At 45.0% G+C, this 24,059-nt stretch overlaps 1 protein-coding gene across 1 annotated transcript; it reads right to left on the bottom strand.

Annotated features, from left to right (window-relative positions):
* Positions 1-900: 900 nt before the first annotated feature.
* Positions 901-18,922, bottom strand: NAT10 (N-acetyltransferase 10). The gene is made up of 28 exons (XM_063158225.1): positions 18,764-18,922; positions 17,226-17,317; positions 16,674-16,845; positions 16,259-16,381; positions 15,869-15,930; positions 15,513-15,627; positions 14,147-14,254; positions 13,480-13,613; positions 13,015-13,108; positions 12,553-12,651; positions 11,445-11,581; positions 11,221-11,345; positions 10,126-10,276; positions 9,675-9,771; positions 8,673-8,789; positions 8,476-8,577; positions 8,297-8,371; positions 7,772-7,888; positions 7,472-7,605; positions 6,972-7,020; positions 6,430-6,523; positions 6,224-6,334; positions 4,944-5,116; positions 4,737-4,856; positions 4,041-4,139; positions 3,593-3,666; positions 2,356-2,439; positions 901-1,329 (listed from the first exon to the last, which is right to left on the bottom strand). The coding sequence occupies exons 1-28, from the start codon at positions 18,869-18,871 to the stop codon at positions 1,239-1,241; spliced, it is 3,057 nt and encodes a 1,018-aa protein (XP_063014295.1). The 5' UTR covers positions 18,872-18,922; the 3' UTR covers positions 901-1,238.
* Between the last annotated feature and the right edge of the window lie 5,137 nt (positions 18,923-24,059).

The following is a 24,059-nucleotide window of genomic DNA, read 5'->3' as shown; positions in this document are numbered from 1 at the left end:
GGGTGCACACCACTATTTTTAACAATAACACCAAAACCAGGGACAATTCACACTCACCTTTTCTCCTGGGCACAGCTCTCCAGAGCCTCACACTCCTTGCCTTCCATGCCTGCTCCTTTTCCAAGACCTTTGGGGCCAGTTCAGGGCAGGCAGTGGCCACCACAGCCCTGGCAGTGCTGCTGGGTGATCCCAGCCCCTCTCTGAGGGCTGCAGCTGCACATGTCCCTGCTCAGGGATGTGCCACTGCCACCAACTGTGGTGGCACACCACAGAGGCTTCCAAACCACAGGCAGGCACAGGCTGTGTTTGTTTAAAATCAGCCTCCTAGAGAAGAAAAGCTGTCCTTACCTCAGGATTTGCCAGGAAAAGGAGCTGTGAGATCTGCAGGTAAATACAACACAGCTGTGCCCTCAGCTGCAGGGAGGGCTCTGTTCCAAACCCCCACAGCAAAAAGCCATAAGGATATCAGGGCACTGCAGCAGGGCTCTTGGGATTGGGACACTCTATGGCAAAGCTCTGGCCTGGGTTTGAAGCCTCTGTAGTGTGAGAGGCAGCAGAGCCAGAGTCACAGCCAGCCCCAGCTCCAGACTGGCACAGTCATTGCCAAGTGCTGGGAATTCAGTGCTTGGCTGCTCAACTGGCCCCTGAGGTCAGAGAGGAGATCCCACAAGCAGGTTTTGGTACAACAGTGCTGATTTCTGGCAACCTGAACACAAAACTTTCCACCACAGCCAAGGGGCAGCTCTGGGCCAGCAGGGAGGCACAGTGAGTGTGCAGTGACAGGCCAGCCCCAAATACAAAGGACATAAAAGCCCCCTCAAGCTCCAAAGGACCACCAGAACCAGCAGCTGCAGAGACCAAGGTGAGCTGCAGTGCTAAGGCAAAATAACATTTCTGTCCTTTGTTGTCCCAACTCTTGTTTAATGAACCACAGGACCATTAAGATGCAGGAAGTTTACAGATCTGCCCTCCTGGAATGGGAATTTTGGGGCTGCTCAAGCACTTTCATTATTCCAGTGCATTCCAGTTCCTCACTCACATGCTGCAGTCAGCCTTCATATAAAAATCTTCACACAAACACTTGAACACTGCTCTTCCCACAATACAAACACTTGAAAGATGCCTCTCAGGATTTTTCTTCCCTCCAAAATAGTCTCTTGCTTTAGAGGAGAACAGGGCTTTTTAAGTACAGACCCAGCACTTGTTCATTCAAGTTCATTGATTGATTGGCTTTTAAGTCATTTCTTCCTCTTCTGCTTTAGATCTTTAGTTTTCTTAAATTTCTTCTGTTTGGGTCCTCGTGCTGTTTCGAGTTTTCTTTTCTTCTCACTGGAAAACAGGAACAAAACATCTGTTAAAAACACACCGGCTTGCCATCCAGCAGGGAAATCTTTGTTGTAATATAGGAGTGAGGGAGAAAATTTAAACTTGGTGCTAGAAAAAGCACAAAGAAGAGCCTGACTTAGATTTTATAGTGTCCTGACATTCTCTAACCCAGAAGATCTTGATTTTTAGCTCTTGTCTTTTAGCTCTTGTGTTTGCTTTTCAAAACTTTATCTGTCCTAAATGCGGTATCTAGATTTTAGAGCACCTAGAAGAGAAACTACTGATTGTTTTAAAACATTCAATTTTGTCCCTGCACTGGATTTTGATTCAAGTAAACACAACAGGAATTCCAAGCTCTGATCTTTTTAAGCAGCTGCTAAGAGTATCTCCTTCCTGGAAGGCTTTTGGAAACTTACAGCTCCTAGCATTCATGGAAAAAAACCATGGAAGGGTGGAACAGAGATCACATAATTACTTGAGCTGTCAGGCACTCCAGGAAGGGGAAATAAGTGAGCAGGGAAGTCTCACCTATAAATCCCTAAGGAAAAAAATGGGAAAATTACATGCTGGGCATGGCAGAAGAAAGAAGATGGATGAGAATTAAGGAATTGTAGAAATACAGACATTTTCCAGGCTCAAGCTCACTTTTGAAAGAATTCTTTCCTGAATTTGCATTTTCTCCACTGGCACCTCCAGGTGCTCCCACTCAGTGTTAGATCTCAAAGCAAATTGGGCAGCCAGGTGGAATGAGTGACCCAAGGGAGGAACAGTCCCAGCTTCTGTGTGGGATCAGGATCAGATCATCAGCAATGGAATTAAACAAGTTAATGAAGAGAGGACCATCCTTAGAGCAACACAAACACTGGGTAGTGGAGCTCACAGCCTCTCACACCCCAATTCCTTCAGGAAAACTGAGGATCTAGCCAGGACCCTGAGTTCACTTTTAACCCTTAGGCTTCACTCTTGGAAAACATTTAACAAAGCCAGCAGGAAGAGGAGAGATATCTGGAATATTTCAAGTTCCTTTACCTTTTCAGGCTGACGACGGAAGCGTTCTGTCCTGCCTTGCTCAGCACCTCGTTCCACTCCTCATCATCCCCCCTGATAATGTACCTGGAGTGGGAAAGGGGAAGGAAAGTCAGGTCCCATTGTTAGCACAGAGGAAAACAACATAAAAATAAGGTGTTTCTACTGTCAGGGACACACTACTCTGCAAACAAAGCCACTGTGCCAGCACCCAAGCAAATCGGATTTGGGAAACACACACCAAGTCAGGCTGGAAAAGCTGGCAGGGGACAGCTTTCCTAAATCAGTCTGGGGAAAAGTGAAGAGCTGCAGCTTGCTTTTAAAAGAGAAATTAAGACAAAAATTGCTACTCAAATAAGCTCATGTCCTTTGGCCCTTGTCTGGGTGTTCAAGCACCCTGGAAATTACACCCAGATTTAAAGAGGCAAAGCAGTTGTGTAGCAGAATGGAGTGACTGCTCTCAATCTCAAGTTCTTGGAGGTTTGGAATAGATAAGGCTTTGTCCACAAAGCAGAACAATGTTGGACAAAGCCCCACAAGTTTTCTACAACCTGCATTGAAAAGTATTCAAAATAGATTTTTGTGTCTCTCTCCTCATGGAGAACAAAAATCTGTTTCTGGCTGAGGATAAAAAAAACAGGAAACAGAGTCCAAAATGACAAAAAGGTATGCAGCACTATCAATGCTATAAAATAGAATTAATTTGAAAACATTCTGGTTGTATTATTTTCCTTATGTGACTGACTTACAAGTCACTCCAAATCACATCCATTCTTGTCCTTTCTCCAAACATGACAGCCAAAGATTCAAAGAAGCTTATAATTCCTTTTGCCAGATTTACCAGAGACCAATTTAGAGCCAAGCCAGACAACTTCCCTGAGACATCAGCACAGTGAGCAGTGTTTGTTAGACAAAAAGTGGGAGGGGAGAGGGAAGAGAGAGAATCAGTGGCATCTGTAACTCCTGTTGGTCCAGAAACAAAGAAGTCTGCTTAAGACACTTAAATAAAAGCTCTGGTTTTAAGTAAAAGTCTGATTAAGACACTTTAGTAAAGCTCTGGTTGCTTGCCCTTTTTATGTTGATTTGGGTTTTTTATGTTTTACCCACTGCTGACAATATACACTGGTTCTCATTTACTGATGGGTTACTGCATCTACAGCCTTGTGCACAAATCCCAGCAAGACCCAGCATTCCACCCAGGAAAAAACTGGATTTGAAACCCAGGCAGATGAATTCTTACTGTGTAAGGTCCATCTCCTTCAGCTTCATCACCTCCTGCTTGTGCTTTTCTTGGAATTCCTTTGCAGCCTCCTCCTGCAACAGGACAGCACAAGATGCTTTAGGTCCTGAGGGCAACAATGACTTTGTAATGAGAGAAAAATACCTTTTCCCCACAAATACATCCCCTAAACCAAATACCAGCTGGTCCTGAATAGCTTCTCTCTTTTATTTAATTTCCTTTTTATGTTATTTGTACATACAAACTTGTAATTTTCTGTGAAAACCCCACACTGCAGCTTAAAGCACAACTCCAGCTGCACATAATGCAAACCTGTCAGGTTTTAACTCCCTTGCAGTGCCAGATGTGGTGTGGAACCCTTTCCATCCAGGAAAATTTAATGTTTCTGCCCTCAGGTGAACTCCCCTGAAGTGTTTACATATGAACCAGGAATAAAGTTTGTAATTACCAAATCATCATTTAAAGATTTCAGCGTTGGCTCCATCACAACATCCTTTGTTGCTGCCATCTGCTCCTCCACAGCTTTTTCCTGGACTGTGTTGAAGAGCTGAAAATGAAACAAGCCAGCACATGTAAGACTTGGTTTTTAAAATACCATTTATCACCTCTACAATGAACTCCTAAACCCAGACTTCAGGAGCTTTGTTATCCTAAACCTTAGAGAGAAAGAAAACCAGGAACCAGATCCAAAACTTTAAAACTATTTCAGTGGATTTCAAGTCTACCTCTAGATAACACTGGGAAATAATTTTATTTTTTTCCAAGGAAAGCTGAGATGCCACCAATGCTCTGAATAATGGCTCAGGCAACAAGGATTGTCAGCTCAGCATTCTGGTCAGGGCACTTCAACATGGAAAACCATAAGATAAGCACTCTTATCTGGGAAATCACTACACAGAGTCATTAAGTAATTTGGGTTGGACAGGACCTTAAAGTTGAGTTCCAAACTTCCAACCATGGGCATTTAAATCATTGCCACACATTTTCCAGCTGGGATTTTCCCCACTTGCCAAGAAGTTTATGGTCAGTAAGTGGGGATGTGTTAGGGATGCCCAGCTCTGACCCAGCTCTCTCTAAGTGTGGTATTTTGTGTTAATTTTGGAATCATGGTCCCACATGGCCAAGGCTTGTCCTGAGCTCCCACCTGCACCACTTTGCGGATGATCCTGTTGAAGAGCCCCATCAATTGACTGCTGGGCAGCTCCAGCTCCTTTTCCAGCTGGTCCAGAGATTTATGCTGCAGGCCAATCCCTAGGAAAAGGGCCTGAGGAAGAGACAGGGATTTCAGCACAGAGCAAAGAGAGACACACATCCCCAGCTCACTCCCCAGATCCACCCTGCCCACACACACCGACTGTGCAGCAGAGAGGGAGATGTCTCCCATCTGGCTGAGGAAGAACATCCTGGCAATGGTGGGCACCATGTCCATGATGAGGTGGTAGTCCACCATGTTGCGGGAGTACATCTCCAGCCTCTTCAGGTCGTAGGGGATGAAGGCTGACTCCAGCTCAGCGCGGCTGAGGGCTGGTGGGAGCAGAGAAACACAGCAAGGTTGGCAATGTTCTACAAGCACCCAGGAGCTCAGTGTTTAGCAGGAATTCAGGTATTTAGTGATGCTGGCAAGGGGGGCTATTTACAGACAGGAACAAGACACAGCTGCTGCTGAAAGCGCCTCGAGCTTTTTCAGCATCAGTCTCATTACATTGTTATGACAAAGGGAAGATGCTAGCAGCTCACAATCCAGGCAGCAGACCAGAAAACCTAATGTTACAACTTACTTTATAAGCTTCTTGACCAATCACACAAAGCAAAAGCACATTGACAGTAGTTCTATCCAATCACCATAAGCACACATACCTTTGGTTAAAACAATGCTTGCTTATTTTGAATACAATACCTACTTGTAAGCCTTAAAACACAACACACAGAGCTCCATTATTAAGCTTTAACCTTCCTAATATCTTGCTAGATATACTTTCTGTAGCTTAGAAAGCTATTCAGACAAGCATTAATACACAGGCCATTGTTCTATTTGCCCTTGCTTTCCTACAGTTTAAATACTTTTTCTGCTGACCTATCTCATGGCTGCTGCTTTAGCTCAACTCACAGTTCTGCTCTGAGGCCTGCATCTTGCAGCTTTCCCAAAACCCTCTGATTTTGTAGATTCCCACAATTCCCCCTCTCTGTTCACCTAAAAACAAACCTTCATAATCATGTCATTTATTACTTGTGTTTCGTAGCCTTACTATAATATTTCTGCTTATTACCTGCTTAAAGCATGTTCTTGCTGGCACTAAGCACTGCTATATTACAACAGAGCAATTTAATGCTGTGAAAGTCCAGTCAGTGGAAAGGGCACAAATTACACCTGACAATAGTTACAAGTCATTGTTCGAAGAGCTCTTGTCGATTCCAGGGTCTTAATTCAAAACTTTTGCTGTAAAAGAGGTTTGTTCCCTTGCTGCAGCAGGAAAACCCTCTAGCCAGACACTAAAACCCCACAAGACACAAGTACCAAGTTCTCCCCAGAGGATTCTCCTGTTAAACATCTTGAGGAAACAGCAAATTGAGGTGCCAGGCTGCAGCCATGCTCTGCCATGCACTTACAGCTGTCCCAGTCAGGGTACTCACGTGCTTGGGGCTGCTGTTTGATATTTTTGTTCTGTAGAATATTCAGTGCCAAGGAGGGAGAGAAGGTGCTGAACTGGTAGGAAAGCAGGGAAAGGAAGCGCCTCCTAAAATCTATAGGGCAAGAGGACAAAATAAATTAGCCCAGTAGACCTCTAGAATAATAAACAGCCCAGAGGGTCCTTCAGAGTCAGCAGGATCAGAGTTACCTTTCCAGAAGGCAGTGAGCCAAGGTTCCTGCTCAGAGTCCTCTTCATTGAGCATCTTCAGCATGATGCAGGAATGCTCCCCTGTCAGGTCATTCTGATAAATAAGATACAGTTCTGTGATTCTGTGGTGGATTTCCCATCACCTCCATGAACCTTTTGCACTCTGCTCAGCTGAGGAAGGGAAATACCTTCTAAATCAACAACAACTGATGCATCAACTGCTACCGACCACCTCCACTTAATGGAAAACCTATGAACTTCTAGAATTTGGTAAATCTCAGCTATTTTACCAATAATCATATTAATAGCCCTCAACAGCTCTAAATTTTTATGTGCAAACTACTTGGAGGCCCACATTCACAACCCTAAAACTCTGCTCCTTAACTATAGGCCCAAAGAACAAAAATGAACATAAACCAAGCCTTAAAAGCAGCTTCAGCAAACCCTTCTTCCCCAAACCCCTTCTCACAGAATCTGCTGGAATGCATGCCCAGGGATTTTAGCAGGGCTGGATTTTCACTCAGGAACAGTGTGGTACTTACAGGGGTCTGCCTCAGATAAACTGGCACAAATCCAGCACGCTTCCAAAACCTGGGAAAAAGAGGGAACACACTGAGAATGATGGAGCTACATAAGTAATAAATTGTGGTTAAATGCAATTTATCTGCTGTACAAGGACAGCTGGTGAGGAGCAAGCAACACTCCGACCAACACAGTAAATGAGCGTTCTGTCAGAAAGCAGGAACAGCACCCACCTGAATGAGGGTTCAGCTCAGGGAAGTGAAAAATTATTACTGTAATGTTAAAAAATGCACAAACTTTCAAGGTGATGTGAAAGGCATTTACATCAGTCAGGTAAAAACCACCAGCTCTGAAGTGAGCAGCACCTCACATTTCTACAGGTCACAGAGATGAGTATTTAACCACTCCCTACCTATCACAGGCTGTTCTTACTTCTACACCCTGAAAAAACTGGGCATGTAAAGCTCATTATCTGTTTAAGAAGGGCAAGATGTAACTGGGAAATAGAATCATGTCCTACTTGAGCAATCTGGGTGTCAGGCCATAAGACACCCCGAGATAGTCCAGGTGCTCAGCTTGTCTCTCACTCAGTTTGAGCAGCAAAGGAGGCAAATCTTTCCGGGGTGTCACAACCTCTTCTAATAAACCAACAGTCTGGAAAAGAAAGTGGGAATGGGTTAGCAGCAATCCCCACAGAAAGCTGCAAATTAAAGCTCTTCTTCTCTATGAAAATCAAAGCTGAGTATTTCCTCCCTAGAGAGTGGAGACTTACAGGGGAAATTATGCAGCTTAGCATGACAGAAAAAAAAAATTACCATACCTCACTGCTCACAGTTGTGATTTCTTTTGGCTTTTGAACTGTTTCTTCTTCCAAACATGGGAATTTGCCTTCATAGTACATCTGCAGCAAAGTCAGAGCTCTGCTGCCATAGCCCATCTGTGAAGAAGCAACAGCACACTGTAAGCAAAACCAGGTCTCTGATTTTTAACATCCTCCCCTTAAAACCCATTAACAATCAGCAGTGCAGACATCACTCAGTCACTGCAAAAATGCTTTTTTTGGCCACGTGGCAGCTCCAGGGAGAAGGACAGTACAGAAGGGCTGTGTGGTAATTCTTGGGGTTTAACTCTGGCACTCAGAAAATGCCAAACACTCGGTAAGGTCACAGCAAATATCCCTGGATTGTGTACAGTGGCTCGGGATGCTCTGGGAGCACGGATTTGGTGTCCTGAGCTTAAAATGCTTAGAACTGGAGGAGCTGCAGTGTTTGCCCTGTTCTGAGCTCTGCCTGCAGAGCCATTTCCATTTCCCTGGCCCCACCAGAGCTGGCCCCAGGTACTTTACCCCCTGGTAATCCGGGTGAACCGCGATGCGAACCACGCGCCCGCCGGAGAGGCCCCCAAAGTCCGGATCCTGGAACTGCACAGGGACAAAGAGCCCATTAAAGGACACAGCTGGGTACTCTGGAGACAAGAAATACATGAAATACACCCTGGGTGCCAGTGCACAGCCAAATCACCCACCTGCTCTGAAATGGTCCAGGGAATCAGATCACCAGAGGCTTTCTTCCCCCTGGAGAGGCTGTTCATGATGGACTGGCGGGAGATCTCTCCCTCCATGCACACCTGCCAGGAAAGACACAAAACCATGAACACACAGAATGCTTCCTCCTGCTCAACTAGACCAGGATCAAAACTGACACTCAGAGTCATTCTCTTACCTGAACAACAGCCAGGACTTCTGGTAAGGAATTCTGGGTGGGTGGAACAGGAGGCAAAAGGCAAAAGAGATGATGGGCAGGGGCATCAGAGAGCATCTGGAGGTCATTGGGGGAGTTCTGCAGGGTGAAGACATCAGAAAGATCATGATCTGTCCAGAGAATTACAGAGTCCCTTCCAACTACCCTGAGCTGGAAGGGATGCATCAGGATTGAGTCCAGCTCCTGGCCCTGCACAGGACAACCCCAAAAAAGGGCACAAATGTGCCTGAGAGTGTTACCAAATGGTTATTCCATGAGGAGAGCTTCAAAATCCAGCTGATTTCTAAACAATCCATCTATCTTCCAAATTTAGAGCTATTAAGAAATTTGGAACTCATACAATACTGAGGGATGGAGGAGCTCCCAGGCCAGGTCATGGCTGTCACATCCCCAGACAGCATCTGTTCTCCTCAAGGGAAACCCTGTGCTCTAATATGTATGAACCTGAACTTCATATTTTCATACAGCTCCTTACCTCCTAAGTACCAAATCTCAATCTTTTTTTAAGCCTCAGATTTTTAGAACTCAGTAGCTCAGCGCTTCTGGACTTCCCCAGATTTACAGATTAACCCTGGTCTTGAAACCTTGAGAGGAATTATTCCTCTTTTCAGCCTCATAACAGTGCTGCTCTTGGTGAACTTGAGGCCACCAAAACATAGTAAAGAGAACTGCAAATGAGGTTCAGCACTGATAAAATCCTGACAGGCTTGGATGCTCATTTAGAATTTTAGTCTCCACATTTTTTCAAGGCAAAAATATTCCAGACTATCTGGAAATCCAGTGTGTACAGCCAGGACTGAGGTAGAGATCTCAGAGAAAGAAGAACACAGCTCTGTACACAACAAGAAGCAACAGAAGCTGTTGAGAAATGTCAATCAAGCTGTCATAACAAGCACCTCTGTCCCCAGAAAATTCCACACTGAAACTGGGAATGAAACTGGATGGAAGAAGCCCAAGCCATACCTTGTAGTGTGAAGCCACATAGAGGGCCATCAGCCTCTGCAAGAAAACTTCTGATGCTCTGTGGTAACAGAAGAGTGTGTCTCTATTTACATAGTATCTAAATACAGGGATTAAAGAAAGAAAACTCCTTGGGAACCAGGAAAAAGCTTCCTGTTGGTTTATTTTCAATATCTGGGCTTGCCTTCTTAGACTCCAACAGCTTAATCTACAAAAATAAATAATGTTGGGCAGTCTTTGCAGCTTTCACCTGTAAAGATAAACCTCTTGTAATTCCAACAAGGGCATCCCCTCATGCAACCCTTCCTTGAGGTTGTCCCTGCAGCAAAACTGGGGTTTGGTGATGTCCTGGCAGCACCCACCACCAGTGCCAGGGGTGAGGTCTTGGGGAAAAGACCATGTGCTGAGCTTATCCCAGCCATGAGCCAGGCTGAGAACCTTTCAGGGAGGATACAGGTCACAGGTGTCTGGCAGGGGGCAGCCAGAGATGATCCTGGTGATGTTGAGGCAGTCCAAGCACAGGAGATCATTCAGCCACTTCTCCACGGGGTCCCCAGGGGCGTACCTGATGGACTCGTGCAGGGACACCTCGTGCAACGTGCGAGCTGCAGGGGTAAAAAAGGACACTCAGGGCTGGACAAGCACCCCATAGGATCCCTGTGCCCTGAAGGGCTCCCAGATCAGAAAACTGTCAGGTGCTGATTTTTCACCTCTAAAAAGCCTTCCATCTGCAACTTGTGAGGGAAAACCAGCAGAGTTCTGCCATTTCCCCACACAACCCCTTCCCACAGCTGCAAGGCACATGGATGGGTGGGACAGCTACAGATCAGGCTGACAGCAGCCCCAGGACACACACAGGTTGTGTGGGACACACAGGGCAGAGGTGCTGTTGTTGGGAAGGATGAAAGTTTGACAAAAAAGTCTCACAGATATGTGTGCTTAGCAGAAAGATTTTTAAATGTAGAGTCTGATGAAGGAATAGAGATGTAAGTAAGTTTTGATATAGAAGAAAAGAATTGCTGAGCCAAACTTGCTGGCTAACCAAGGAGGCAAAAGGTATGTTAGTTAGAAGGGGTTTTTATTGCTTACAGCAAAGGACAAACCCACCTCAAACAAGAAGATGTTTTTACCAAGCAGAAAGAGAGCACAGGCAAACAAGTCAGCAAAGTTGCAAATAGAAAAAAAGTCTCAGAATTTCCCACTGCAAGAAAACTGAATAATAACTGCTAGCTTAAACTGTAATGTACTAACTTTTAGTAATTGGAGAACAGTAACATGAATATTATAGTACTTATGATAGGCTATAGATAAAAGTTAAGGTATAGATTGGTTCTACTGTATTAAGATGCTCAGCAAAGAAAAGTATGTAATGCAATGGAACCTAAAGCAAAGGGTCTCCAGGCCTGCCTGCAGCTGGAGCTGACAGCTGTGGGCACAGGCTCTGTCACCCACCACCCTGGACTGCTGGAACATCTTGGATGGAATAAACTGCATTTTAGAGAGCCGCCTGGAGTCCCACATCCCTCATTCAGGCTCTGACATGCTGTACCTGAGGTGAGCTTGGCAGTGGCTGTGGATTTGTTCTCTGCTGTCAGGGTCACCTGGCTCTGGGCGCTCTGCTGGCGGAGCTGCTGGATGAGCTTCAGGGACAGCGACCGCCCGGTGCCCTCGTACCTGGGAACCAGGACACAGGGAGCTGAAACACCAACCACAGGAACCACAGGAACCAGGCAGCTCTGGGGAGCCCCAGCAGAGTGGCTGCTCCAGCCTCACCCATTGATGGTGGAAGCCATGAACACCAGGTAAGGGCCCAGCAGGTTCTTCACCAGGGGCAGGGGAATGGCAGCAGCTTCGTCGATCACCACGAGCTCGGCCTGGCCCAGCTTCACAGAATCAGCAGGGTGGATGTACTGCAAAGGAGGGGACACTGTCACTGCCAGCAGGGAAACACCAGGGTCCTCAAAGCTGGGGCCCAGGAAAGCTCTTTGCTGTCCCTGCTCTCCTCAAACACCAAGCCAGAGACTGCGATGTGGAAAAGCAGAAAGTCAGGAGAGGAGTTAGGCTGCCCTAACAAGGACTGGCTCATACGTCTTGTTTGGCACAACTCCACAGGAATTCATCTGCAGAGGTGAGGAAAATAAAGGAAATCTAATCACTAAAACCTCTTCCTGCACTGCTCCTGATGCCTTGAGAAGGCTGACTAGAACAGAGGCAAGAAGGAGTTAAAGAATAAAGTAGGGATTTACTAAAAGGCCTCAATGGATCCACCCTGGCAGTACAAGAGCCCAGCCAGGGCTACACCCAAGATGAACCAAAATGGTCACAAAATGGACAACTGGCCATGAGGTTTCTCACTTTTATAAGTTCTGGTCCATTAGCATATTGGAATGAATTGTCCAACCACAGCTTCAGGTTATGAAGTCCCATCCTCCCAGATACACTCTTCAGTTCCCTGTTGTTTATGGTTTTTGGGCCTGAGGCTGAAACAGCTATCCTTGGTCCTCAAACTGGAAAAGGAATTGTTTTGTCTGCCTGCTCTGTGAAGAGACCTTACTAACATTTCATATGAAGCTCAGAGTTACACACTAAAGCAGCACAGAATCTAAAAATATGAAAGCTAAAACTTAAGGCATGACTCCTTTCACCTTCCTTTGCTTTTGTTTTGGGAGAAACCCACGAGGGAGCTCTGTAATCTACAAGTTATTTTCTGAAAGAGAGAGGATATTTTGAGGAAGTCACTCCCTGAAGATCTGCCTTCCAGCAAAGCCCACCAGGGCAGCTCCACATCACACAGAATGAACATGCTTAAAATCAAAACAACTTCAACACTGGCAAAAACCACAGCCAGGAACAAACCAGGAAAGGTAAGAATGCCAATTACCTGGATGGTCTGCCTGTGCTCCTTGAACACATTCACTCTGACCACTGCCTTGTTGAACTCTGGATTTAAGGACTGAACAATCTCATAGTCCAAATGCTCCTGGAAAACAACATTTTTAAACAATATAAGAAGCCAAGATGTAAGAAAAAAATAATTTACCATCATCATCATCAAAATAAGCTCAGACACTTATTTCACATTCTAATCAAAAATTCTTATAAAAGCTTAAAAGGCCTGAGAACTGGGAAATTATTTACTGATGTTAAAACCTGTTTCACAAAGAAACTGGTTTACCCTGCTTAAAGACAGAGAAAGAAACACAACTCTGCCATGATTCCTTTTCTTGCAGAACATTGTAAAAAAGGCTGGTAGCAAACATATGTAGCCAAAAGCACTGATGAGGTGTAAAACTTCCTAGCAGGAATGCTTTGAAAATATTGTAAAATAGTCTGCTCCCCTCACCTGATACTGCAGTGCATCAAAGCCTTTAAATATGAACTCAAAGAGAGTGTGAAGGTTGTCAGGGCTGGGAGATGTGACAAAGATATTGGAGTAACTGCAGAGAAAAAAAAGCAAAACAAGAGCTGAATGATTTTTCTAACCAATTTTACCACATAAGAACTAAACAGGATAGGTTTTTAACAGGAGGGGTTGACTTTACCTAATAAACAAAACACAGCAGATTCCTATGGACAATAATCTTGATTTATGTGTTGATTATTTTGAGTTTTAAGAAAAATTTGACCAAAAGACACAATTTTGTCAAGATATAATCTTGTATCAAAAGATGTAAGATTAAAAATGAGGGATTTAAGATTGGATATTACTAATATATTCCAATCTTGCCACCTTGGTTGTGTTTTGGGTTTTTTTTTTTAACTCAGGGATGCAGATAAGGCCTGGGGGATTGGAAGGGGGATCACTCACCCAAAAGCCACAGCTCCAGCAATGGCCAGCCCCAAAGCAGCAGATTTCCCTCGTCCCCTGGCTGCTGTTAATGCCACAGTGCTCCTCAGGGTCTTCTCAGAAATGGCTTCAATGAATTTTAGAACTGCTTTTGCCTGAGGATTAGAAAACCCCAAGAAAAGAGAGTTTGAGTTTCTTTCACCCTGAGTCCTGCTCTACCCAGAGAAGCTCAGCTCTGCCAGCACACCTGATGCCTTGTGAAGGCTGGCCTAGAACTGGATGGAGTTAAAGAATAAAGTAGGGATTTATTAGAAGGCCTCAATGGATCCACCTTGGGCAGCACAAGAGCCCAGCCAGGATTGCACCCAAGATGAACCCAAATGGTCACAAAATGGACAACCAGTCACAGAATCTCTCACTTTTATAAGTTCTGGTCCATTTGCATATTGGAGTTAATTGTCCAATTACACCTTTAGCTTATGAAGTCCCATCCTTGTTTATCTCTTTTCATTCTGCCACTGTTTATGATCTTGGGCCTGAAATTTGGATAATTTATCCTTGGTCTACCTACCTTGTTTTGTCTCCCTACTCTGTGAAGAGAGCTTACTATCCCCTACTATGAAGCTCAGAACTACAGACTAAAGCAGCACAAAATCTGAAAAATATAAACCTGAGGCATCACACCAACCTGATCCAGGGTTTTGCAGCCATCCACCAGCACTCCCACAGGCTGTGTGTCCTGCAGGCTCTCCTTCAGCTCCCTCAGCTCCAAGTCCTGGGGCCCCAGGCTCTCCTCCTGCAGGCACACAACAGGATGAGCCAAGGATATTTCAGCACAATCCTACCTTTGTGGTGTCTTCTGGAAAAGTTACCACAAGAAAAATGTATTCCTCAAAACCATGAGAATTTATATGGACAGACATGTATTTAACACTTAAATTTCAGGCATCTTCAGGAGAATGGTCACAAAGATGTTGCCCAGTCCTGACTTCCCCAGGCTTGGAAGGGAAAACAGGGAAGAATTTTGCAGCACATAGTAATTACAGAATGGCATTGATAGAAAAAACAGATTAAAGAAGAGTGCTCTGAATAATTTAATTCATTTTTTAGTCTTTGGACATTCATGATCTTTGCTACACTTCTCACATGCAGTGTCCAGGCAGGGGGAAAAACTACTGCAGCACCAATACCAAAATAATATCAAGACCTTCAGAGCCAAATAATAAACTTGGACACAAACACAACCAGTTTTAGATGGGAATGACAGCTGATTTTCCTGCTTGTCACTTAAATTCCAAAGGCACCAGCCTCTGCAACCAACAGATAAGCATTTGTGCTGCTGTCAGTGTTATTCCTAACAATAAAAGGAGGTTGTTTTATTTGTTTATTTTTCAATCAGCGCCTTATTAGAATGTTTTTACCAGCTCTGACAGAAGCTGTGTTGGTTATTTCTTAGGCCACACAGCACAGTTTAAATGCTTCAAGATTTCTGTTTAAAACTGGTTCCACTTTACTGCAGTCTACAAGTGGAAATGATAAAAGGATACACTTCATACAGTGCAAATGTGTCTGGATTATCCTCAGGGAATTCTTCCTGGAATGTGACATGTGTAACTCAGAAATTGAAACAACTGCCACAGCTTCCAGCTGTGTCCTGAGCTTGCAATATATACTTATTTCCAAAGTGCTCTCCCACTCTCCAAATGCCAAAAAAGTATTTTTATTGGTCCATCAGTTTGAAATCCCTCCATGCAACCACAATCAAGCTCCACCTCACTGGGCTGAGCAGTACAGGAAATTTAATAAATATGGGCAAGCACAAAATGTGACAGGACAGAAAAAAAAAAAAAAAAAAAGCAGAATATAGAAAAAACAGCTCCCCAAGCTTCACCCACATAATTTTTGCAGAACGTTCTGCTTCCTCTGCAATGTCATCCTTTGATATAAATCAGGGTGAAATAAAAAAAAACATTCCCTGATTTTAAATCTTTAACACCCTGTGGCCAACTCAGAGGGATTTGTGGCAGGGCAGAGGGCTGGGATCACTCACTGACCTGAGACTGGGGGGGCACAGGAGTGATGTTGGCAGCGTGGCTGGAGATGGGCAGGATGTTCAGCTGGTCATCAATCACCAGGCAGGTCTTGCACGAGGCCAGGGACAGAATGAACCTAGGCAGGCAGAGAAAACTCAGTAAAATCAGCAGCAGCACTCCCTGGTGGTTCAGCTGAACTCTCTTCTAAACACAGAGAATTCACAGCTCCCCACAGCTGAGCTGCAAGTCCAGCTTCCAGAAAAAGGCCTGTTCCAAGGCAGACCTGTGGGATGTTTTCCCATCAGGAACAGCCAGTGCTGCTCCTGGTGCTCTCCTTGGGCTGCCAGCCCAGCTCCTCTGCACTCTGAGCCACTCACCTCTCATTGAACCTCCCCACCACATCCTGGTGCGCCTCGGTCCTGTACCGGGAGTGAACATCCTGAAGGAAAAAGGGAAGAAAACAGAAAGAAAATGTGACAGTGACATTTAAAGGATTGTGACCCCTTCTTTCCCATTCTTATCCCTCCATTTCCATCCTCAGCACATCCCAGACAGGATCCTGACTTTGTGGTGAAGGACCCACATCTGCAGCATTTCAGAAATGCCTGAGTGTAACAAATCCCATCCCATCTCCTCCCACTCCTGATGAAGGAGCAGGAAGGATGATGGAAGGAGGATAACAGCCCACAATAGAATCAATAAACACCCACCCAGCATCACCTCAATGCAGCTGCTGGCAGAGAACAGACCCTCTGTGCTACACATACCATGGTCATTGTATAGAGCTGCTTCAGGGAGTTCATGGTTCTCAGCAGGATCACCACAATTCCACCACCTTCCACTGTCTCCACAGTTCTGGCCAGCAGGTTTGGAGTCAAGGCTTCAAAATCCTGGGCAGTAAAAAGAACCTCAGAGTTACCCAGAGTTCAGCAGAGCAGCTGGCTCCTACTGAAAGGCACAGAGAGCCTGAAACCTTTATTCCTCCAAGTTTAATTCCCACTAAAATTTGCACCAAGCAATGCCCTGTTCCAACTCCTACCAACGAGGCCACCTCACCCTCACACCACTCGTGAGGGAAAAGCAAGGCCACCAAAACTGAAGTGACAGAAGCCACAAACCCCATTCCTGAAACGTTTCAAGTGATTCTTGTAGAGCCCTTTAGGGAGCCAAGGCCCTCCTGACCTGCAGGACACACATTCCAAAGGTGTTCCCCAGGATCTTGTGGGTCTCGTTGTAGTAGCAGTAGCGGATGTTTGTGGCTGCAATGAACAGCTCAAAGGGATCATCATCCTTGATGTTCAGAGTCCCACTCTTAATCTTCTTCTGGAGCTGCCTCATCCTCTTCTTCCTGTGGCTGGAGAGGAAAAGAACACACAAGAGTTTTCCTGGGGAAGGGTTTGAGGGAAGTGTGCTCAGGCTGAGCCTGGAAGTCAGAGCTCAGTCCTAAATATGACTGAGGTGAAACAGCTGAGGAACCTCAGTTTTGAGGTTAAAAAAGGTTAAAAAGGGAGTTTGGCCCAGGGTAGCAGAGTCAGTGTTAGAGCTAAAGGAGAAAAAACAGAGGTAGTTTCTGCCAGTGCCAGCTCTGCTATGGAAGCCACATTTCACTCCTGGAAGAGCAGATTTCCCCCAGCTGCTCCAGGAACAGCCCTGGCTTCCCCTCCCTCCCTTCCTCCCCTCAGCCTGCAGCCCTGGATCCTGCTGCTCCCTGCCCAGGATGCAGGGCTCTCTCACCTGCTGAAGCCCAGCTCCTTCTTGTAGCACCAGAGCACAGAGGGCCTGGCCTTCACCGTGGCCTTGGACAGCATGTGGTGGAGGATGACGACCTGCCAGGGCACAGAGCACTCACAAACAGCTCTCAGGGAGCATCACAAAGCAAAGTGTTCTTCTAAACCTGGTTTTACAGCTGCATTTCCACCGTGGAGAACAGAGGGGCCCCTTGGCTGTGCCTGCTCCAGGGCTGCAGGACACTGGGTTTTACCTCCTGTGTCCTCAACTCCCTTCTTTGCCAGAACCAACACTGATAATTCCAGGCTAAACACACTTTTGTCTCTTATGGATAACCCATTCTTATGGATTTTCCACAGAGGGCTTCAGTGAACACAATCAGATGCCAGAACTCATCAGTAAATAATGTCATAATGCCAACATTCCTCTACTGCCACCTGAATAATTCATTCTTTTCCAAGTTTAATTTTTTTTTTTTTTTTTTTTTTTTATAATTAGCTGACTTTATTTGCCCACAGACTGGAGATAAATGAATTATCAGTTACACAGCAATTAGAACAGAAGAGCAGCAGAAGCAGGGCAGGGATTGCTCCCCTCTGCTCAGCACAAGGCAGGGCAAAATCCTGGGCTCAGCTTTGGGTCCCTCACTGCAAGAAAGACACTGAGGGGCTGGAGCATGTCCAGGGAAGGAAATGGAGCTGGGGAAGGGGCTGGAGCACCAGGAATGGCTGAGGGAGTGGGGAAAGGGCTCAGCCTGGGACCTTATTGCTCAGGAGAAGGCTCAGGGAGAACCTTATTGCTCTCTACAGATCCCTGATGGGAAGGGGCAGCCAGGTCGGGCTCTGCTCCCGGGAACAAGGGACAAGAGGAGAGGAAACGGCCTCAGGCTGTGCCAGGGGAGGTTTAGGTTGGTGTTAAGGCAAAATTTCTTCCCTGAGTGGGCTGCCAAGTCCCCATCCCTGCAGGGATTAAAAAGCCACGCAGATGTGGCACTTGGGGACGTGGGTTAGGGGCTGCCTTGGCCTTGCTGGACTCAGCGGTCTGGGAGGGCTTTCCACCCTGAACAACTCTGTGATTTTGTGAATGGACTTGTCCTAAACCACCGTGGGTTTGCCGAGCTGTTCTTCCCCTCCCCACTTGAAAAACACAAGGCTAGAGTCCCCGAAGAAAAACGAGTTTAGCACTGAATTTCCTCCACACAACTTCAGCAGGTTCATCTGCGAGACAACTCCAAGCTCACCCTGAGAGAGAGAAACCATCACAGGGCAGAACCTCCAGCTAGCCCCAAAGTTCAACAGTTAAAAAACAACTTAAAAAACCAAACCAAGCCCACACACCGCAGCCTGTCCTGAGCTTCATTTGCCGTTCAGGAGCTTCCCAGCCGGGAGATGCCTCAGGGGGGTCTCACACCATTTCCAGCCCTGTCCCTGTGAGTTCCCTCGCCTCAGGCCCCGCTGCTCTGCCTGGGGCTGCCAGGGTTCCATTCCCGCTGGAGAGAGCGGAGCAGGGCCCGAGGAGCCGCGGCGGCTCCGGCACGGCCGTACCTGGTCCTTGCCGCGGTCTCCCACCACCACGAACAGGCTCCGCTGCCGCTCCGCCACGCCGTTCTCGATGAGGACGCGGATGCGGTTGTCCACCTTGCGGCGCTGCATGGCTGCGGCTCCCGGAGCTCCCCTGGAGCTCCCCCGGCTCCCTCTCCCCGCTCCCGCTCCCCCCGCACCACGTGGGAGCCGCCTGGGCCCGGCCGCGAGCGCCGCGCGGTGCGGGAGGACCCCGGGGCTGCCCGCGCCGGCCGCCTGCGCGACCCAGGTGTATTTCTAAATACACATTTCTGTAAAATCGCACATAAAACACACACACATATATACACTGCTCTGTGTGTCGAGGTCTCAAGTAGAGTAACTGAAAGTAGCTTTCCACGTGGGAAAGGATTTCTGTGCCCAGACGGCTCCCAAAATCCCTGCGAGACACAGAGCAGCCCCTATTGCCCACACCTTCCCTCCTCCTTTTTCCTTTCCTTTCAATTTCCTTTTCTTTTGCCTTTCCTTGAAATTCCCTTCCCTTCCCTTTTTATGTTTTTAACGATTTATTCTAAACAAATCCTGCCTTTGACCCCAGGCGTGTGGTCACAAAGAGCAGATTTTATAAATTTAAAAATTTTGATTTTTATAAAGATAATTCCATTTCCACACCTGCCAACTCTGAGTCTGGGTGGCCTTTCCTCCAGGGGGAGAGATGACAAAACCAAATATATATATATATATATTTAAATATATACGTATGTATATATTTAAATATAAATATAACATATATAATAGCTATAATATTTCTATTTATATATTATGTTTATAATATTTATACTTATAAATATACGTTATATATATTTTTATATATATATATATATATATTAAAGGGCATTTGGAGGCAGTTTCCTAGGGAAACAAGAGTGCAGAGAGCGAACAGAACACATCCAGTAAAGAACAGATCTTTAGGATTCATTGTTTCAGGACACTCAGCCACCCCCAGGGAATATCAATATCAGGAATCCTGCTCCTCAGGAAGAGGAGGGAGCTGTTAACATTTAACTCTGCTTCTCAATAAATCCACCAGAGCTGTTGGAAAGTTTTCCCTACAAAATCCCAAGCTGCACAGCCATGGAGCAGCAACAAGAAAGTGATTTATTAACCTGAGCTGAAATTCCAGTGAGGTTTCAGAAACATGGAATTTTATTCTCAAGCTCTTCTAACCTTTCAATACCAAAGTTGAGCCCAGCTATTTGCATAGATAGATTTATTCTTAGCTTTTAATACTGCCTTTTTTTTAAAACTTGAACATTCAAACAATTAAGTATTTAAAACCAGGTGACAGCGTAGGAAAAATGTGTTTAATACCACTGGATGTATTTGGGGTTGTTTCAAAATATAACAAAAAGATGATAAAAATACTGAATTAATAATCATAAAGGCTGTAGAACAATTTTCTTTTAGGTGAACCCAGTTAAACCAAATCACTGAGACAAAACCACCAACACAACAGAAGTGTAGCAAGACAATCCCTTTAGGTATGAAATATTTGTTAAAAGGGAAGGACATAAAACATTTAAATAGATTTATTTGTCAAGTGTTTACATAAGCCATGGACCAATTTGTTTCCAACGCTGAGTTTAAGAACTGCAAAGACATATATAGAGGTATGTTTAAGGCCATCAGAAAATTTAAACCTGACAACAAACTAAAAATTCTCAACACTTATTTTATGTGCTAGAAGCATTACTAAATTCATTCTAAAATCCAAGAGCTTCAAAAGAGGAAGTACATTTTCATTTCTTAAAAGTCTAACAGATATTTCCTAAAATTTAGCTTGAGACCAAAATTCCAGGTGTCCTCTTGATCCTACCTTGGGTAGAAATGGGCCAGCAGGGTTGGAACTGAGCCAGTGACACCCTTCTGACTCTTCTAGGAGTATTAAAAAGAGAGGGGAAGAGAATCTTGCTTTTAATAAAACTGCAGCAAGAGCAAAAAAAGTTAAATTCAGAACCAAATGCCAAGTTAGGCTATAGTTTTCCTAATGCAGATATGCTACATGCTAGTCTAAGTGGCTTTTAGGAAGTGGATTTTGGAAATACATTTCTTTCCCTCCCTTAAGGCTGGAACCAGAGAGTCACAAATTTTAATACCATTCTATTCAAAGAGCCTCTGAAAGTGGTTCACAGAATAGCACCTCTGCCCTTAGAGAAACAGTCTACAAAAGGAAGTTTCTCATCACACTCTCCACATCACACCAAAAATCCACATTGAAGGACCTTCCTCACCTCCCTCCCTCTGCAAAAACTATTGAGCAACAGGAAAACGTTGCAGTTTAAGCAATTAGCCCTCTCCAGGACTGAGAGTGTGCTGGCAAAAAGAAGGGAATGTTCCCAAAGCTCCCTTCTTTTTGTCAAAGTCAAAAGCTCCTTCCCTGAATTGTGCCACTGCCTCCACGACAGCCAAGATCAGTCCAGACCAATGGAGGGCTCAGATGCACTTTAACAAATTCTCTCATTTCAGGAAAAACACCATTAGAAGGGAGCTTCCAGCAAACTCCAGACAATAATCACAAATATATTTAAGGCCAGATTTAAATAAGGAAATTGTCCTCTGAGTTCAACAGGAGAGTTTTGTTGTCTGGGCTCATTTCCTCCTTGCTCTCCAGATGTTCTGGTCCATCAGTGAGGGGCACTGCACCTTCCCAGCACATCCCTGCAAGTTCCCTGCTGCCAGCTCAAGTGAAGGGAAACCTTTTAGTCCCATCCATGCTCAGTGCAGATGGAAAACTGGAGAAACAGGTGCTCAGGTTTTAGGAACTAAACCAGCCTCCTTCACACACTGACAAACCTCAGCTGCAGCTCAAGCATCCTGTCAATACTTCGCAATAAACTTCACCCAAGAACAGTTTCACATCAGCAAGAGGGATGGTCTGGATTTCCCAGGATGTGACTGCAGCCTCATGAACAGGGTGAGGGGAATATCAAGATTCTTCCAACCAACTGGTTGTGTATCTTGCTCTGCAGGACCACAAAGATTTTGCCCTACCACAAAGATTTTGCCCTATTTGTTCTAAATCATATGAATTTTAAGAACTTTTTCAGTATAATTTATCATCTTCGCAGTATTTATCTGCAGTTAGAGCCTCTTCACTAACTTCTCTCTACTCAAATGTCATTTGGGATAAAGGGAAGCTCAATCCTTTCTCCAAAGACCTGGAACACAACCAATCTTCCTAAAAACTTAAGGTTGGTGGGACATTTTGAGAAGACACATTTTTAAGGACACGAGGTTCTCTGAGAGTTAAGTCCCAGCAGGATACATTGCCTGGTTAAGTAACAAAAGCCAACAATCCTCTTCCAACTACTCTGCCTGATGATTCAGAGATTGCTGCATGCAACAGACAGGATCTGGGGAAGAAAACAGGGGTTAAGGTATGTTTAGAACTCTCTCCACAGCAAAATCCCTAAGCTGCACTGGTGAACTGTTCTTAGAAAACAGCCTGTACACAGCAGAAACACAGGAATAAAATTCATGAGCAGGCTGGCCTCAGGTACACAACAACTCATGATTTCTGGGTCAGCTTTCAATAAGGAGGATGTCTAGGAAAGATCCAAGTTTCTCAGACACAATAACAATACATACAAAGATCTGAAATACTTCAGATTTAAAAATCACTTGCTCAGAAACCCTTGAATTGCAGCCAAGAGGAAGCATGAGGCTGAAGGCAGAAGTTTGGTTTTGAACAGGCTCAGACCCAGCCCTGTCCCAGCCCCAGGATCACACCTGAGCTGCCCATGAACAAACAGCTCATCCCTGCATCCAGAAGGGGCTCAGCACCAGAGCCAGCCCGAAACTACCACAGCTTTGTTTCAACATCAAATTCTGGCAAGAGTCTTTGCTCTAAACAGGACCTTTTCCAAAAGACACCTACCTAGGAGTGCTTGGGATCTGGAGGGAGCTCAGACCAGATCCAAGCCATGGAGTAAAAACTGAGAGGTGCCCTGAGCAGGCCAGAGGAGCAGCGAGGGCTCTGGGTGCACAGGGTCACTCCAGCTGATGTCTCAGGACTTTATTACACCACGGTGGAGATCTAGGGGCTCCCTCTCCTCTAAAGGCTACTGGCATACAGGTTTACAAACTTGTCTCTCTATGAAGAGGCCCGGTGTTTTATTAATAAATTCAAGTTGGATAAAAACCCCCAAACCAACCCCCCAAACTCAAGGTGGAATGTTTTGATCCATTCAGAGGTCTGATTGAGTATGGTGCACATTTACTGACAAACTACAATTAGTTCCTTAAGGAGCATCTGGTGTGCAATGGAAAAAGCTGAGCAGCTTGTGTTCCACCAAGCATTTAAAAGCTGATGCATAAAGAAAAATAAAATAATTAAAATAATTCACTGTTTTCCTACATCAGTTCAACATTAAAAGGTTTGTCTTTTTATTTTTTTTCCAGTTAAAAAACAGTTGGGACTATTATCTCAGTAATAGCTTCCTAAAAAAGACACAGAACAGCAACTTCTCACCGGACTGCAGTTTAGGAATGTTCTAGGCCTTGACTCAAACTGCTGCTTCCAGACATCAGCCCCATTTCAGGATGCCTGGTGTGGAATATGGTCTTCACAAGCTTATCACTTCCCGCAGTGAAAACATTTTTCATTTGTGCTCTTCACACAGGACATGGAAAAGTGATATCCCACCTATTTGTATGGAGTTCCAGACTGCTTCACAACGAAGTCAAAAGTATCTGACTGAAAGTTCTGAAAGTTCAGTGGTGATACAAAGTAGAAACGACCCTCTGAGTGAAAACAACCTTCAGTTTTGTACAGAACAGTTAAACACCACGCAGCTGTTCCTCAATTTCACCTTTCCACAGGTAGGAATTATTTGATGAGCAATACTTAACAGAGAATATAGCACTTTTCTTCTCACACGTGCTATAGAATGCAACAGAACTACCAACACCTCTATGGAGGCAGCTATCAAAATATTCTCCCCACTGCAGAGAGAGTGCATGTGCGCAAAAGGCAGGCACAAGTGATTTTTCCAAAGATTATACCACAAGGATGCAGTAAAACTTGAATAAGACTTGGTATTTTCCAGCTCCTAGGCTTTTGCCATTTCTTTTATACATTGCTGCCTTGATGAAGAAAAAAAAAAAAGAAAAGTCCATCAAAAAGAAAAGTTTCCCAGAAGTCACAGCTAGTAGAATAAAATCAGAAAAACAGCAGGAGGGTTTACATCTAGTCAGGAAAAAGAGACTATCAGGGGAAAAAAACCAAAGAAAGAAAGAAAAAAAACCCTTATGAAATGTC

Source organism: Melospiza melodia, chromosome 6 (assembly GCF_035770615.1).
Source record: "Melospiza melodia melodia isolate bMelMel2 chromosome 6, bMelMel2.pri, whole genome shotgun sequence".
NCBI classification, from domain to species: Eukaryota; Metazoa; Chordata; class Aves; order Passeriformes; family Passerellidae; genus Melospiza; species Melospiza melodia.
The sequence above is the reverse complement of the archived record's forward strand: the minus strand, read 5'-3'. Positions and strand labels throughout refer to the sequence as shown.

What these genes read in the sequence shown, in the direction of transcription:
- NAT10 (XM_063158225.1), bottom strand. Translation starts at nt 18,871, where the DNA reads ATGCAGCGCCGCAAGGTGGACAACCGCATCCGCGTCCTCATCGAGAAC. An exon ending in TCACAACTGTGAGCAGTGAG is followed by an intron (nt 7,606 to 7,771) that starts GTATGGTAATTT and finishes TTTCTTTTCCAG; the next exon opens with ACTGTTGGTTTATTAGAAGA. An exon ending in CTGACACCCAGATTGCTCAA is followed by an intron (nt 7,021 to 7,471) that starts GTAGGACATGAT and finishes TCTTTTTCCCAG; the next exon opens with GTTTTGGAAGCGTGCTGGAT.